Here is a 17,669-nt window from a genome sequence, read left to right on the forward strand (position 1 = left end):
TTATTGATCACGGTCTTATTTTGCACTGTACAAAAACCTTGCAACATAAAGGTCTGTGTAGACTTTTGAGAACCACTGTGGCTGGAGAGCTCTGAATCACAGTTTAATTGACCAATTATGTACACTACCGTTCAAAAGTTTGGGGTCACCCAAACAACTTTGTGTTCTCGAAGAAAAGTCACACTTATTCACCACCATACATTGTGAAAATAATAGAAAATAGAGACAAGACATTGACAAGGTTAGAAATAATGATTTGTTTTTGAAATAAGATTTTTTTTTTTTAACATCAAACTTTTCTTTCGTCAAAGAATCCTCCATTTGCAGCAATTACAGCATTGCAGACCTTTGGCATTCTAGCTGTTAATTTGTTGAGGTAATCAGGAGAAATTGCACCCCATGGTTCCATAAGCGGCTCCCACAAGTTGGATTGGTTGGATGGGCAATTCTTGTGTACCATACGGTCAAGCTGCTCCCACAACAGCTCAATGGGGTTCAGAGCTGGTGACTGCGATGTCCACTCTATTACCGATAGAATACCAGCTGCCTGTTTCTGCTCTAAATTGTTCTTGCACAATTTGGAGGTGTGTTTAGGGTCATTGCCCTGTTGTAGTATGAAATTGGCTCCAATCGAGCGCTGTCCACTGGGAATGGCATGTCGTTGCAAAATGGAGTGATAGCCTTCCTTATTCAGAATCCCTTTTACCCTGTACTAATCTCCCTCCTTACCAGCACCAAAGCCACCCCAGACCATCACATTACCTCCACCATGCTTAACAGATGGCGTCAGGCATTCTTCCAGCATCTTTTCATTTGTTCTGCGTCTCACAAACTTCTTCTTTGTGATCCAAACACCTCAAACTTGGATTCATCCGTCCACAACACTTTTTTCCAGTCTTCCTCTGTCCAATGTCTGAGTTAATTTGCGCATCTTAATCTTTTTCTTTTATTGGCCAGTCTCAGATATGGCTTTTTCTTTGCCACTCTGCCCTGAAGCCCAGAATCCTGCAGCCACCTCTTCACTGTAGATGTTGACACTGGTGTTTTGCAGGTACTATTTAAAGGAGAATTCCGGTTTTTAACACTTTTAGCCCATTTTCTGTAGTGTCCAGGATGAAATCGAATGATCGACACCAAAATTTTGACAATTGGTCCTGTCTCTGCTTTTTGGCTCATTTAGAATCCACCCCTGGCTGCTTCAGAATGGCTTCCATAGTGCATGTCCGATGATGTCCTTAAAACAACCTTAAACGTTCTTTTTTTAAAATATGCTACTCACCGGGTCGTCAGCGCTGTTCAATGACGTTCCAAAAAAAGTTTTGTAAAGAAAAAACGTTCCTGTAGTGTTTTATTTAGCATTTTGTAAATCCCATTGAGTTCTGTTGGAATAGTCAATATTCCCCTGCCACCGGAAACGGAAATGGGGCCTGTTTACACAGTTTTAGTCTTTTCGCTTCACTCTGTGTACTCCGACGTCGAGAATCAAGAATCCACCTTTCGTATTCCATTTTCAGAGTTTTTTAAAGTGTTTAACAGAGACGTTAGCACCTCGACGTCAGAGGGGAATATTGACTATTCCAACAGAACTCAATGGGATTTACAAAATGCTAAATAAAACACTACAGGAACGTTTTTTCTTTACGAAACTTTTTTTGGAACGTCATTGAACAGCGCTGACGACCCGGTGAGTAGCATATTTAAAAAAAAGAACGTTTAAGGTTGTTTTAAGGACATTATCGGACATGCACTATGGAAGCCATTCTGAAGCAGCCAGGGGTGGATTCTAAATGAGCCAAAAAGCAGAGACAGGACCAATTGTCAAAATTTTGGTGTCGATCATTCGATTTCATCCTGGACACTACAGAAAATGGGCTAAAAGTGTTAAAAACCGGAATTCTCCTTTAATGAAGATGCCAGTTGGTGACCTTTGAGGCGTCGGTTTCTCAAACTAGAGACTTTAATGTACTTATTCCGTAAAAATTCAAAAAAATTAAAAAAATATCCACTGGACTTGGTTTTCAAGATTTGAAGACGTTTCGCCACCTCTCCAGGAAGCTTTCTCAATTCAAATGTCTGGATCCGCAGTGAGTTTGTCTATGATTCTGTCTATGATTCTGGGGATCATAGACAGGTTCAGATATTACAGGCTAACGATGGAACTAAACGACCCATTCATCGGTTACCATTGCATGTTTCCAAGCAATACAAGGCCTTGTCCATATAAGACTCAAACTCACTGCGGATCCAGACATTTGAATTGAGAAAGCTTCCTGGAGAGGTCGCGAAACGTCTTCAAATCTTGAAAACCAAGTCCAGTGGATATTTTTTGAATTTTTACGGAAGGACTATGACCTGGATGACTGAGAACCTTCATCAGCTTAATGTACTTATCTTCTTGCTCAGTTGTGCTACGCGGCCTCCCACTTCTTTTTCTACTCTGGTTAGAGCCTGTTTGTGCTGTCCTCTGAAGGGAGTACTACACACCGTTGTAGGAAATCTTCAATTTCTTAGAACTTTCTCGCATGGAATAGCCTTTCATTTCTAAGAACAAGAATAGACTGTCGAGTTTCAGATGAAAGTTGTCTTTTTCTGGCCATTTTGAGCGTTTAATTGACCCCACAAATGTGATGCTCCAGAAACTCAATCTGCTCAAAGGAAGGTCAGTTTTGTAGCTTCTGTAATGAGCTAAACTGTTTTCAGATGTGTGAACATGATAGCACAATGGTTTTCTAATCATCAATTAGCCTTCTGAGCCAATGAGCAAACACATTGTACCATTAGAACACTGGAGTGATAGTTGCTGGAAATGGGCCTCTATACACCTATGTACATATTGCACCAAAAACTAGACATTTGCAGCTAGAATAGTCATTTACCATATTAGCAATGTATAGAGTGTATTTCTTTAAAGTTCAGACTAGTTTAAAGTTATCTTCATTGAAAGGTACAGTGCTTTTCCTTCAAAAATAAGGACATTTCAATGTGACCCCAAACTTTTAAACGGTAGTGTACATTTGACAAAATATAAAGATGGGTTAGAATGAGCTTTCTGAAACACGTAGCTGAAACCCTTCTTAATGCTGGCAACCCTTTTTTAAATCTATACATTAGTGCTATACGTTTCCTTTTTCCTGACAGTCTTACCTTACTACTCTGCTTTTCAGATGCCAACTGTTGAGGTTGAAAGTAAGGCTTGGGTGACAGCAAAGGCACGGGTTTGGGTGACAGGGCTCGGGTGGATGGCGGTTCAGATGAGCAAGAGCGAATCTGAGGCCGATGAAGTGAGGTTGAATCTTTGGGAAACTCTTCAATTTGTGCCTCCAGCGTGGATGTAAACCTTGGCAGTGGAGCTGACTGCTGCCGCAGATACCTCAGGGGCCCGCTGGGGTCTTCGTCGAAGGGGTCTGGGGTTGTAGGGGAGGAGGAGAGCGAGAGGGAAAGGGGCGAGATGTGAAAGGAGGGATCAGCTGATACGCTGCGGTCTAGAAGCTTGGGCAGCTGCAGGCGCTCCAGGACGGCCTCGCTGATGGAGAAACGTTGGGCGTAACGTTGGAGAACAGCAGATGCCTCCTCTGGAGTTCTGGCTTTCCTGTAAGCCTCTCGTAGCTCCTCTTCACGACGTTCCCTAAAAGAATATAATATGTTTTATGATGTAAACCATTTTAAAAACTGGAAAACACAAGACTTGAATGTTTTGGTATTTTAAAACCTTTGGAATTAAAAAAGAATGTGTTTTATTTGGTTTATTTGTCTCCTACTTTATATGGTCAAAACAAGATGGCAAAAAGGTTTAGGATTAGTGAACAGCATCTGTCTAAATCGAAGTACAAAATAAAAATAATAAAAAGTAAACTTGATTCTAAAAGCATTCAGACTGCTAATATATAATTAGTGAGAGTGGAAATATTTATTTCTCAATGTTTTCTTTTGTTTTTTACAGTAATTAAACATACATATATATATATATATATATATATATATATATATATATATCCTACTTGTTTCAAATTTGTGGTATGCAGCAGTGTTCAGGCCCCTAAGCTGTTATTGAACAAACAGCTTCATCAAGTTCATATCCCTTTTCACAGATGCTGTCTATCCAATCTGACTGAATTAGAACAAATTTCAAAGCAAGTTTTTATATAGTTTCATTCCTATATCGCTTTAAACCCACATTAGATCCTATATATTAGGGATGCACGATATAATCGGCCCCCTATCGGTATCGGCCTCTATCGGCCTTAAAACTGAATATCGGACATCGGCCACCCCACCGACATTTAACCCGATATTTGATCAGCTTCTGAGTTTCTAAAGTCTAAAAAAAAAAAATACTACTTCTTCTTCCTCAAAAACTTCTTTTTTACAGACTTAAAAACTTCTAAAGGCGAGAGAAAAAATATTGATACATTAAAATATCACAATATCTTCATATGCTGATATATTGCCATTTAAAAACACCATATCAATCTCTTTTACTAATGAAATATTGCTATATGTCATTTTGCCATATTTTTATATGTTGATATATTGACGCTGTATCGATCTATTTTACTAACAAAATCTCACAAGAATTTGCAACATATCACGAGAGTTTGTAGCAGAACGATGAAATTTCACGAGATTTTGAAAGTAAAATAGATCGATACCTCGTTTTTAAAAATCAATTTGATATCAGCATATGAAAATATATTTGAGTATATTATTTTTCAAAGTGTCAGAAATGGATAACAAAACTGCTATTTTCAATGACTACTTATTTTTGTCCAGCTTTAACATCGGTATCGATATCGGTTATCGGCTACATGAGTTTTAAAATATCGGCATATCGGATATCGGCCAAAATCCCAATATCGTGCATCCCTACTATATATGTATTACTTTCATTCATAGAACAATACCAGTAAAGACACTACCCCAAATGATCTGCTGCTGGAACACCAATGAAAGATGGGTCTATGGAGGTTAAATGCAAGCAACATTTTTAAAATCTTTTTGTTTTTTTCTTGAACTAAAACATAATATCATGTTTCACTTGCCTTACATTTCAGATGTAAGATGTTGTGTTTCTTTGTGTCAGTCTACAGAATCCAACAAAATAACAACCTTTCCTTTGTGGGAAAATAAATCATTGTGCTGCGGGTGTGGGTGTAACCTACTTCTCTTCCACAATTTCTCGGTAAGTTTTGATGCTTTTTCTCCTTTGAGAGATATATCCGTCTCCTGACATCAGTCGCTCCATCATTTTCCTCTCCTCCTCTTTCTTAATCAGGTCCTGAGAGACACTCCTCCTTCTACTTTTCCATCGGGCCAGGTCCTAACAGGCACAGATACGTACAGATCAGATGCAACCTGGCTCAGCAGCTTGCAAAAACACTGTCAAAGAGGTGTTGATGGAAGAAGGAACCTTAATGCACTAACCTCCTGCCAGTGATTCTCGTCTTCTCTCATTCTGTTGTACTGGTTGTGCATCCGCTCATGACGGACGTGACTATGTGGCGCCTCCTCTTCACCACGCATGTCATTCATACTCACACTCCTGTGTGAGAAGGCGAGACAGAGAGCATGCATAGTGAGTAAACCTTAAATAATGCAGCTTAGACTTAATGTTAATAAACATCTACATTCGACTTCTCTAGCCGGAAAGAAAACACCTAATAAGCACAAGTGAAATTAAATTAAGTGTTATAAACAACTCCCAACAAACATAAACATAAAACTTCTTTCTGTGTCTATGGAAATTGTTGAGCCACAAAACCTCTTTCTCTCATGTCGCATTTTAGGTTTTAGTTTTACCGGATAAGAACTGGCATATTGACAGCTCAGAAATTCAACATTCAGTTATTTTCTGATCAGTAAATGCATCAAGGTTACATTTACCAACAGCACTCTGGTGTGGGTGTTATTTAATAAAACCTGGTCAAGGTTATAGGTATTGGTCATAGGTATTTTAATAAATTAAGTTGTTTGAAAACAAAGTCAGAGGAAGCGCGGAGATGTAAAAAAAAAAAGTACTTTAAAAGGGAACAATATTTTGTGGCCATTGTTTTGTCATTTTAAGGTTACAAAAGTCATAGTTCTGAATGATGCTGATAAACTTTAATAAAAAATTTGTAAGAAGATTTTCTTTCGACTTTGGAAGCATTTTTTTCAGTTTCTGAAACTTATTAGGTTTCTTTAAAAAACAAAAAAAAACAAAGTCTGCAACCTTTTGGGTTGCTGAAATCCAATTTAAGCATATAAAAAGATCACAAATTATATTTCTTTTCAATTTAGAGTCAATTTATTTTGGAAATTCAGTGCAACTAGTTAGTGAGTATTTCTACTTTTCCAAAAAAGGAGCTGGCTTTTCAATATTTTTAGCCAAAGTTACAAAGATCCATTTTCAAGTGTCTACAGAGCCAATTGAGGCTTCAGAGCCGCAGATTACAGATCCCTGATCTAAACAGAACCCTGTTTAGATCAGGGGTCTAATATATGTATCCATAGCCAACGTCTGGATATGTAGATTATAAAATATAATGAATCACTGGAAAATAGTAAATGCTGATTATGGACATCAAATAAGACTACACTCATATTTAAGATTTTAAAAAAAATGAATCCCTTTAGAGCTATTTTGATATAGATAAATATATATATATATATATATATATATATATATATATATATATATATATATATATATAGTGATAACTTCTCTAGAATCTTCATTAAAAAATTACATAGCAAACAGTTTGGCATTCTGTTTGTGTTTAGCAGTAAAACAACACTATTTGTTCCCTTTTGCCGTTTCCATGTGCCGATTTCTATGACACGTTAAGGCATGTATGCCATTCTTTCAGGCAGAGAGAGCAAGACTTTCAGCAGATAACACGAAGAAAGTACGGCAAAACTTAACCTTTTAATTTTCTTTAATTATAAATACTGTTAATGGAAATAATGTCAGTCCTTTGGAAATACTAAGGTCACATTAAGGCCGAAATCTTGGGATATAGCTTCAACAATGTTAAAAGCCCTTTTTGCAGTTAATATGTAATGTTATATGCAGCATAAAATGTGAAGACCTTTATCTTTTTGTTATAGACACAGAAAGCCTAAGGTCAGAAATCTGGCACAAAATTCTGTTTTGTGATGGAATTTTGATTATGATACATATTATTTTATCGCACTGTGTAAATGTTAAAAGAATGGGGTAATATAACCACTGTAAAACCAAAGAAAGAGTTGTCAACCAAATTTGAAGAGTTATATCTTTATATTTTTATATTTGTAATGTTAACTGTAAAATTCTTACTGTTGTGTTTTCAGGTAGACAATTTTAAAGATCTGTCCAGGGACAACAGATGAAAATTCTAATTCAGGTGCATTTGCAGCCACATTAATTAATGTATAGTGTCCCTGTCAAATAAATGAATAAAATGAAATGTAATTCCTTTGGAAAAAAAGAAAACAAATGGGGATCCAATGTTATTTTTTCAAATATCATTTTCTGGGTTAATCTGTAAAAGGTATCAACTCAAAACTGCAAGACCCCCCAAAATCCCCTCAAAACATCTCCCCCGTATGAAACCAAAATTGATTTTTGGCAATAAACGAGGACTTCAGTATTAACTTTGATCGCAGACTGAAAGCATTTAAGCTTTACTAGATGCAACTTACTGTGAATCATCTGAGACATTATCTGTGTGGCTAAAAAACAGAGGAATGAGCATAAAAAGACAACACTAAGATTAATGAAGAAGTAGATTTGATTTTCTCATGCAAATAAGCAGAGAAATAAAGAACTGAGTCTTTGAAGACAGGAAAAATTCTATTAAATCTTATTTAAATTTCATAGCATATTCATATTCTATGAAAATTCTGTAATGTTTGCTTGATAAATCATCCCATATCAAAATAATAGAAGCCTTAAACCAAACACAAGAGGGCACTGTTTTCTAAAATATAGATAAAACTGCAGCACTGCAAAGCAAAACACAGAGCCAGCGGGAAAAAGGTGCATTTAGCATAGAAGAGCTAAATAAAGAAAGCTCATGCGTCTTTAATCAGCACATGAACAACTTGAAAGATGTGGCTCCAAATGTTTTACAGACCGTTTATGGACTCCCATGAATCCATAAACTTTTCACATCTTTTTAAACACAGCTGCTGCTGTTATCGTGGATTGGTGTAAAAGAACTGTGGCCTGTGGTTGGAGCAAAGTAAAGACTAAATTTAGAGAATTCCCCAAATCAAAACCAGATTTTTTTTTTCTGCAGTGTCTGTTCACCACATGGCACTTTTTAGTAAATCATTAATCTGCCAAAGAGTTTGGTACAGATGGGATAATATCTGTCTCAATAACATGTGTCTCAATATAAAATCAACCATTGTTCCTCATTTTGATGCCCTCAAAATACAAAAAGCATAACCCTCAATTGTTTCTTCAAGTAAACAAGCAAAGAAATCAAAATTAATTTTTCCATTCTCATGCATTATCTGTGCAACTGTATTTCTGCTAATCAAACTCAGCAGCTCTGATCCCAGTGTATGCAGAGAATATCATGCATTTTTTAGGTCATAATCCAATCAGGGCACTGCACACTGAGGTCAACATCATGCTGATGGAGAGGGCACTCTAAGATCTTTGGACAGAAAGATCCCTTAGCTACCAAGGCAAATTAAGGAGATGGAGTCCAAAGCATCAGATTAAAACGACTCAGCTCACGTTCTTGGAGGAATACGGTCCGAACAAGATTTCTCCTCCCTTGGTTCTTCTCTTTTACTCCTTTCCTTCGTTCTGCCTGCATCAGTTGCTCTTGCTAAAGTGGTTGCCATGGCAGTGGGCACAGGAAGGAAATCAGAGGAACTGGGAGCATATTTGGGTGAGGTCAGCATTTGACAGATCCATTTATCATCCCCATCTGCACCTGCAACTCCTGCAACCTGCTGGTCTACTGTGGTCTGACGTTTCCTGGCAGAAGTGGTGGTGTTTGGTGAGAGAGTCGCGAAGTATTGGGAGAAGTCCTCTGAGCACGAGCGAGTTGAAGCACTGCAGAAAGCAAAGCAAACTGAAGCGTTTGGCTGCTTCGTATCTTCCTATATAATCAGACAGCATTCCTCTGGAGCAGCCTGAGATGGAACGGTTGTGAGGTCGTAAATCAAACAAAACACTGCATGCTAACAGGTCTGTTTAGAGCAGCTGGGATGTGAAAACAGCTTGGAGCCAGTAAAACCAAAGTCACTTCAACACTTCTTGTTTTGTTACTGTTTTCTGAACAGCTACTTTGCTGGAAGTTTTTATTGGACTCTAAACCAAAGTGTGGAGAGAGAAAGTGGCCGGCTGCTGGCAAGGAGAGGGCCGGCCTTCAGACCTAATCTGCTCAGGGTCAGGGATGGAAGAAGACCTCATTTCCTCACATCCTGAGGGCGGGTCACGTGTGCAGGCTGTTTTTTTTTTTTTAATGTGTGGATTTGTCTGCACATATTGTACAGTTATAGGCTCATGGCCACATTTTTAAAGGTGCACACACTTTATCTGATGGCTGTTTTAATGAACATCTACAAAAAAATAATGATTTGGTTCCTGCAAATTTCTTTTTGAAATTGGAATATTTTCAAAAGAAACTGATTGCCACTAGAGTGCCTTTCAAGCATTTTCTGGAATATGTTACATGTTTTTTCAATTTACATGATCCTGAGACTCATGGGCTCAGTGCAGACACAACTTGCTCTCTCTCCTTTCATTTGCTATGGAAGTTGTGCAATAAGGTGAGAGTCACTTGCCCTCCTCCAGCAAAGCGATGGGCAAAATTTGGAAATGACATCAAAATGCACACAGATGCTTGCGATGTGATGCAAGAAAGCAAGAAAGGCTTAACTTTTGTAGCTGATGTATGGCCCAAAACCAATCAGTGAGGGCCTCACTGATCATAAATTAGAGGAGTGCTCGCCACACATTGCAGTCTGTAACCACCCTTAACATGTAGGGACATATTATTTGTGTCCAGCTTTTCTATATTACATGATTTCAGTCAAATCTAGTAAAATCGCCTACCTCTGCATCCTTGCAGCCTTTGCTGGATTGACTGTATTAATATCAAATTCACTCTAAACTTATAACTAATCATGCATCTTGGACAAAAGTAACATCAAAGCACTATGTGCAATCCCTGCTCTCAATTTTGTGTCCTGTGTGTTCAGTTTCAAAAAGAAATTTAGAGAAAGAAACGTGCAAAATACTAGTTTCTGCACTGCTACTATTACTGCTTTGAAAAAAAATGAAGAAAGACAATTGTGGACTGAAAACTAGATGGCTAGGGGAAAGTGCTAACTGGCTTTGTGCAATTGCTGGCTTGTTATGTTAATATAGCCAGTTTGACCTCTTATGTATGTTCTATAGGTTAATGTGTAGCAGAATAGCTGTTACTGAGTTAGTTAACATATTTGAAAACTATTCAGGTATTGTTGTTGGTGGTGCTATTGTGCAGTAGAATGAGTTGCCTTTCCAGATCAAAAGTCTATGGATTGGGATTTTGTAAAATTAATCCCTACATAAATATAAGTTGTGGTTTGCACAGTGGCGTTGTTTGTAGCACTGTTGCTTGCAGCAAGATGGTATTGGATTGAATTCCCAGCCCGAGGTCTTTCTGCATGGAATTGCCATGCAGAAAGACCCCGGGCTGGTTCTCCCTGTTTCAAGCATGGCTGTTAGGTTAGTTGCTGTCCCTAAATTGTCCTCAGGTGTGAATGTGTGTGTGCATGGTTGTGTGTCTCTGTGCTGCCATGCGATGGACTACCCCACATTTTGCTCATAGGCTGCTGGAGATAGGCACCAGCCACTCCCATAACCCTAAAGGAGCAACCGGGAGAAAATTGATGGATGGATAAATAGCTATTATGGTACAATGTGAAAAATATTCATATATTCCTCTAATATTATTCCAAAAATAATGAGTAAGAAAGTTCCCAATGCATAATGCTGCCACCACCACGTTACAACCGTATTTATGCTGATATCAATTTACACAGACTGACTCACGAAGAAACAACTACTGGTCTTGAAATAATAATAAAAAAAAGAATATTAGTGTTAAGCAGGCTGAATACAGATGAATGCCTAATTTTTCAGATTTATATTGGTAAGAAATTTTATATGATGCAAAATTTCCCTTTGTTTTAACAAATACCCATGTGTGTTTGCTATTTATATAGGATATAAAAACATACAAAAGTTTGACTATTAAAAAACAGGGAGTCTTGAAAAGTACTGTAATGACACATTTTTAAGGCATCTACTTTTAGTAAAGCTTATAATGGAAACAAATAAAAAATAATTGTGGTCTCTAAATGTAGTAATGTTTAAGTGTAAATATCATTATCAAGAGCTCCATCTTATATATTTTTTTAAAGCACACTTAAAACACATAGTCCTTAAAAAAAAACACACACATTCCTATAATTCTAAGAGTAAACCAAAGCCCTAACATCTGTGCCAAAAAGACGGAAAAAAAGGAACCCGAGGGGTGGTTCCTCATAACAACAAACCAACAGGACTAAAATAAATGTTGGCTTTTCTATAAAAAAAAAAACAAAAGAAAAAAAAACATGAAAAAACAGGCCGGATTATGAAATAACTTAGGAGCCCTTAAATGTTATTTTCCAAAAAAAAAATAAAAATACTGCCAGTCCTGGAACAAGCTGGGATTGTAAGAAATGTTTCAGTTCATAATTCAGTTTGCAGTTTATAATCCCCACCTTGTTGCTTCAAACTTGAATCCTAATTTATGGCCTCTGGGTGGCCCACTGGGTACAAACTTTGTCTGGTTCAATAAAGAAAAGCCTGTATGTTCATTCTGTGTCCCAACCAGCTATGAATTTGCGCAGAAACTTCTTAGCTAATAGTTAAGCTGCTGAAAAGGATTTATAGTGTAAAATCTAATCTCATAATTACAGCAGTGTAAAGTAGTCAGATAAGAAAAAAGGAAAGTTGGAACTGTTTTCTACCAATAGGAACTATATATGGTTACGTCGATGGATAACACTAAATATTGTTTTTTAAAAGATCTACATCTGCTGAAATTATTATGTACAGTTTTCCAAAACTTGAAATATAAATATCCAGATGTAAAAACCCTGACAGTATTCTTAAATCCCAGCAAGCTGAGATATGACTGTAGCAGGACACAGAAATGTCTCCAAATGTTAATAAAGCAAAGAGACGTTAAAAAAAGGTTTGATTCCAGATTCTCTCCAGTGATAAAGGTATCTTTGCTTCTTACTGGATCTCTGTTTCTGTCTCCTGAACCCCAGTCGGCCTCGGCAGATGGCCGCTCACACTGAGGCTGGTTCTGCTGGAGGTTTCTTCCTGTTAAAAGGGAGTTTTACTCTCCACTGTCACTAAAAGCATGCTTAGTGTGAGGAATTGTTTGAGTCAATGAGTTGATGCAATCAACTGGTTTTTCTCAGGTTGAAAACTGAATCAATTTGACTGTATGATCTGGTTAAACTGTAAAGTGCCTTGAGCTGACGTGTTTTGAATTGGCACTGTATAAATAAACTGAATTGAATTGAAAGGTTAGACTCTTGAAAGCGTTTCTACAAACCACTAAATGATGATGGGCCATTATGGCTACATTTTTGGCTTAAACATTATAACAGAAGGGAAACTGTTATGTTTTTTCAACACATATTTCTGGTTAAATATTTATAAAGAAAAATTAAGAGACAGTCTAAGATGATTGCTTAATCAGAAAAGGGTATAACAAAAAATATATCAAAAGAGAATTAGAGGAAATATAAATCAGAATCAGGTGTGGAATTTAGGATATGGATTTTGACCTTTGTTCAGAGGTGCCCTTTAGCTGAGTGATGGTTTCCCTAGGGGGCTCCGAGTTGGCCTGGTAGAGGCCACATCGTAGAGGCTCACTGCTCCTTCTTATTCCCACAGCATGGATCACAATGCAAGGTGAGGAAGCACTCAGCTTTACATCCCTCTCATCGTCTTCGCTCTTGTTCTCTTGAATCTGTGGTTCAATGTGTGGAGTGGGAGAAGGGCTATGGGACTCTCTAAGTGGGAGGACTAAGACAGGGCTTTCTTTTGGACTTTCATAACATCCATTTGCAACACACATTGGAAAAAATAGGAGCACATAATCAGGTTGGAGGAAAATGAGTGACATGAGGAGTATTATGATGTCATGGTCACAGGACATGAGGGAGGGAAAGACAGGAGGAGGACAAACATGAAAAGAAAGAATGAATTTATGATAAATTTGGACTACTAGCAGCAAATAATGAGTGATTCACATAACAAACTGCACACACGTTGGTATGAAAAAACTCTCTACTTTTGGGCAATTGAAACAAATTGTAAAACTGACTGAAAATAATTTCTATTTTTTTTACTTTGAATCAGTTATCTGCATTTCATCAGAGCTATCTTTAGATATAAACTAAAATGATGACGCGTTTCACTAAACTGTAGCTTTAGTCAAATCAGGTGGTCATAAACACAACAGTTAGAAAAGAAAAGAATAAAAAGGAATCCAGTGGGTAAGAAAAAATGTGAAACTTGTGATGAAATGTCTGAACCCTGTGCTCACTGGTGTTAATATGGCATACCGATATATTCCAATAAGCCATTCAGAACTAAAGCAGCTTAATGCTGAACTATGCAGCATAGTTCAAACTCCTGCTTTAGTGAAAGTCAATAAAAATACGCATCATCCAGTCCAATCAGAAGAAAAATGAAACAGAGAAAAAGAGTCAGCAGCTGAAAGGTTTTGTTATGTTTGGCATTGATAACAGATGCCAGGAACCATCACTGACTGTGGAGAGTTTCCACTGGATTCTGTGACTTCACTGTAAAACTCTGGGCTATTCATTTCCAAAAAACAACAACAACAAAAAAAACATTATCTTTTCTTGTAATAACCTTTTGTAGTTTATCTTCTTTGTGATGTGTGTTAGTGACTTTTTTTTCATAGTTTTAAACAGGAATTATTGTGAACAAAACTTTACATTCATTGACGGTGTTAAAATGTTTTTTTTTTTTTCAGGTTATATGCAAACATTTTGAAAATGCACTTTTAATATGCATGAGCTCTAGACCATAGGTCTTCAACAGGGGGTCCGCAACCCCTAGGGGGTCCACAGAGGTACTGCATGGGGTTTGCAAAAGTGAAGTTTTTTTCCACTAATTGAAATGTCTTCAAATCCACATTAACATTGATTCAAGACAGTGTAGTAAACAGATAAATGGAGGCAGAAGATGTCTCTCAGTCATCAATGCACACATTCAGCGACACACAGAAGCTCTTTCACCTGGGGCACCGTTTCATTCACAACACCTGTCCCATCAACCAGGAATCAGAATCAGAAATACTTTAATAATCCCTGGACGGAAATAATATAGTTACATTACTCCATCTGTAATAGAGTGACTATAGGACCAGTTTGATATAACACACTTTCATATAATATATATAATTAGGGGGTCCCTGCTCCATCTCGCCCTCAGTTTAGGGGTCCTTAGCCTGAAAAACGTTGAAGACCTCTGCTCTAGACCATAATTATTCAAATTAATATTAAGTGTGTAATGAATCTATACAAGTTTTACAATATGAATGGAATCACTGAAATACATGAACCTTTTGATGGTATATATCATTATTCTGATGTACCTGAAGATCATCTGGACATGCAGCTACAAGAACTTTGCTTTCTTATATTTGTTTCCGGATCGGTCAGTAACATTAGCAATCTTGGTTCCTTCATCCATATTGTTTTTCAAACTGATAACTGGTACTCTAAATTAAAATAATAATGTATAAATCATTGAATTTAACTAACATTATTTGCAAAGAATAAACATACCTTATTATTATTTGAACAAAATGTTAATGCATTTTCTTCAGTCATGAAGTTTAAAGACGTAACCCTCTTTCAGCTCTTTTTGATTCCTGACACTTACCTACAAGGTCTGTCTCCTCCTACAGGTGAGGTTGCAGTACTGCAGGTCTGGCGCCCTCCATCTTCCTTGTCATTCTTTTTTTTGCGAAGTGGAGCTGGAACATATCCGCTCTGGTTGCTCCTGTTGGGTAGGTACTGGTTAAAAGGCATGGCAGTCCGCAGCTCTGTGACTGATGTGCGACGCGCCAACATGTCGTCCTTGTGAAGGTCCGGCATCTTCCTGTTAGGTGTGCCGTCGGACTCTGAGTCACTGCCATGGTCTAAGGTGTGCCAAAGAGATGTGAAAAGAAAGATTTTTTTTGTCAATATACAGCTGGGAAAATCCTGGCCATGCAACTTCCTTTATCTTTATGAAGAAAGCACTTACTTAACACTAAATCAGGATTTAATCTATCCTGTGGTTAAGGCAAGGGACACATTTGCTTTATTAGGGTAAAACGTTTCATAAATCCTTAGCAGACATGACAGATTAAAAACATGTTAAAGATGTTCCAGCAGATTTCCTACATACTTACAATCTGATTCTTATTATCATAATGTAATGAAGGGCTGCAAATTACAATTACAAGGAAATAAAAAAAAAAAAAGTCAGAACCCGTTTTCGTAATCATCCTGCTTCATCCTGCTTTAGGCACCTTGTTAAAGTGTTCATACCCTATAAAATTTTCACATTGTTTCATGTTTCATGATGGGACATGTTTACTCGTCAAAGTCTTGATTTTAGTTACGCTACGGAAGCCGGCAGACCAAACCAGATGAAAGTGCGCATTCAGCGTCTGCTCTGCCGATAATGCAAGCGTAGAAGAAGAAATGTGCTGTTTACCTGTGCAAAGAAAGAAACAACGAAAGAAAAATGTCTGAGGACTTCAGTGTTGAGTAAGAGCATGAGTTCTTTGCCGAGCTGAATGCGCGCTTTCGTCTGGTTTGGTCTGCCGTGGTTTCCGTAGACTCGTGAACGCGCTTTTAGGAAATCCTATACACTACTGTTTATGCTCTAAAAACGTTCTAAATGACTTTGTTTCGAGTAAATTCTGGATGCTACCCTCTCAGGACACTTGGAATACATTGGACGAGCAGTATGGAGGAATATTGACACGTTTTTTGTGGACTTTTATGGACCTTTCTGCCTCGGGCACAATAGACCTCCATTATTTGAATGTCAGCAGACAGCAAGAAGCCTCCCAGATCTCCAGATGCATTTGAGATATCAAAAAAGTACTCCAGAGTGTTGTTCAGCATGGGGGTGAGTAGAAAATGAAGGCTAATCATGTTTTGGGTGTATTATTCCTTTAAGCTGTCGCTAATGGGGATCCATAATAAAGAAACTCTGCTTTTTTTTTGCCTACATGCAAAATGCTAGGTTCGAGGAGGAAACCTAATGATGTCACTTAAAACAGAACGCACATGCTTGAGCATGGTGGATGAAGCACAATGCTCTGTGTTTTTCTTCAGCAGAGGGGGATTGTGCCAAAGTGGATGTTAGGAAAACATGCAAGTGGCTGCAAAAACAAGCTTAGGAGAGCATGACTGCCGAAAATTGAGAGTCAGGTTGTTCAAACAATTGAGCTATTTAGAAAAAAAGAGTGATTGCAGTTTTTAGTCTCTCTATGTGCAAAGTGGGCAGATTTGCTCTTAAGAATCTGCAGCTTCAAATGTAGAAAAAAATATTTTTCAAGTTATGAATCAGATGAGCAGAGTAAACATTTTAAACCAGACTTTAATTTTTACCTTCATTGAGCAACCCTCACTTAATCTAATTCTTATCCCTTGACGTCCAAATCTATCTAACAGAAACCCCCAATGGTATTTAAATATGAAATGTAACAATATGAAGATTAATGTGGGGGGTTAATACAGAGGTAAATTAAGCAAGAAGCCCAGTAAAGACAACCGCTATCCTCTACTCTATAACCAAAGCTCCTCCTTATTTACATCATGAAATACCGTTTAGACTCAATATGCATCAAAATACCAGATAAAATAGCACATAAAGCATAAAAATAAAAATAAAATAAACCAGGAAAAAAACAGGGCCTCTCATGCTGGTGAGGGATTTCCGTATGTTATTATTTTGTGGAAGAACATGTGATTGTTTATTGTGCTTTCTTAAGAAGTTCAGAATGCAGGACCTTTCAACTGCAAGACCTCATTTTTCCCCTCTTCAAAAAAGTACCTCTGACCTTTTTTGTTGTTTTGCATTTTTTTTTTTTTTTTGTTTTGCAATGAAAATTAATGTCAACAAGTATGTTAGATTAGGAGTGCTACAGCCTGATAACAGGAGTTTCCTTTGCTCTTCCTCAAAACAGAAACAAACAGGATGCCAAGTGGTGCTGTGAATTTCCCACACAGCCTTGGAAAGTACACTTTCACAATGACCTTTTTTATGTTGCTGTTAAACTTTATAAGGAAATAATTTACAAACGGCTTATGAGGGAAGAGTTTTAGGCTTTAGAAGATGGTTCCATTTTGCATTAAAAATAAATATAATAACTTGTAATTTAAGCAGGAAACATGAGCTACTCTGAGGTTTAAATAACATGTACTGTCTAGTTATAAGGTCAATGATAGAAATAATGCATACCTCTCATATAATATACAATACATTTTAGAGGCAAGAACGCAGGTTTTGATTGCATGTTTTTTATATATTCATATGTGCAGGGCAGTGAATAGTTTTGTTGCCTTGATATTGCTACTGTTTTTGAATTTTTTCA

General features: G+C 37.4%; 1 protein-coding gene across 6 annotated transcripts in view; it reads right to left on the reverse strand.

The window, feature by feature from the left end:
- LOC119798542 (LIM and calponin homology domains-containing protein 1-like) overlaps nucleotides 1–17,669 on the reverse strand; it is a 107,445-nt gene that overhangs the window by 18,245 nt on the left and 71,531 nt on the right. For 3 of the 6 annotated variants that reach the window (XM_038308066.1, XM_038308057.1, XM_038308073.1), the window contains exons 8-13: nucleotides 14,957–15,215; nucleotides 12,823–13,086; nucleotides 8,711–9,034; nucleotides 5,422–5,539; nucleotides 5,160–5,317; nucleotides 3,145–3,625 (exon numbers count right to left, since the gene is read on the reverse strand). In XM_038308066.1, the coding sequence (XP_038163994.1) occupies nucleotides 3,145–3,625; nucleotides 5,160–5,317; nucleotides 5,422–5,539; nucleotides 8,711–9,034; nucleotides 12,823–13,086; nucleotides 14,957–15,215 (1,604 nt within the window). The remainder of the gene's footprint in view (nucleotides 1–3,144; nucleotides 3,626–5,159; nucleotides 5,318–5,421; nucleotides 5,540–8,710; nucleotides 9,035–12,822; nucleotides 13,087–14,956; nucleotides 15,216–17,669) is intronic. The other 3 variants (XM_038308078.1, XM_038308084.1, XM_038308093.1) reach the window with 3 other exon arrangements.

This window comes from Cyprinodon tularosa, unplaced genomic scaffold (assembly GCF_016077235.1).
Source record: "Cyprinodon tularosa strain WSP-4 unplaced genomic scaffold, ASM1607723v1 ctg117, whole genome shotgun sequence".
Lineage (NCBI taxonomy): Eukaryota > Metazoa > Chordata > Actinopteri > Cyprinodontiformes > Cyprinodontidae > Cyprinodon > Cyprinodon tularosa.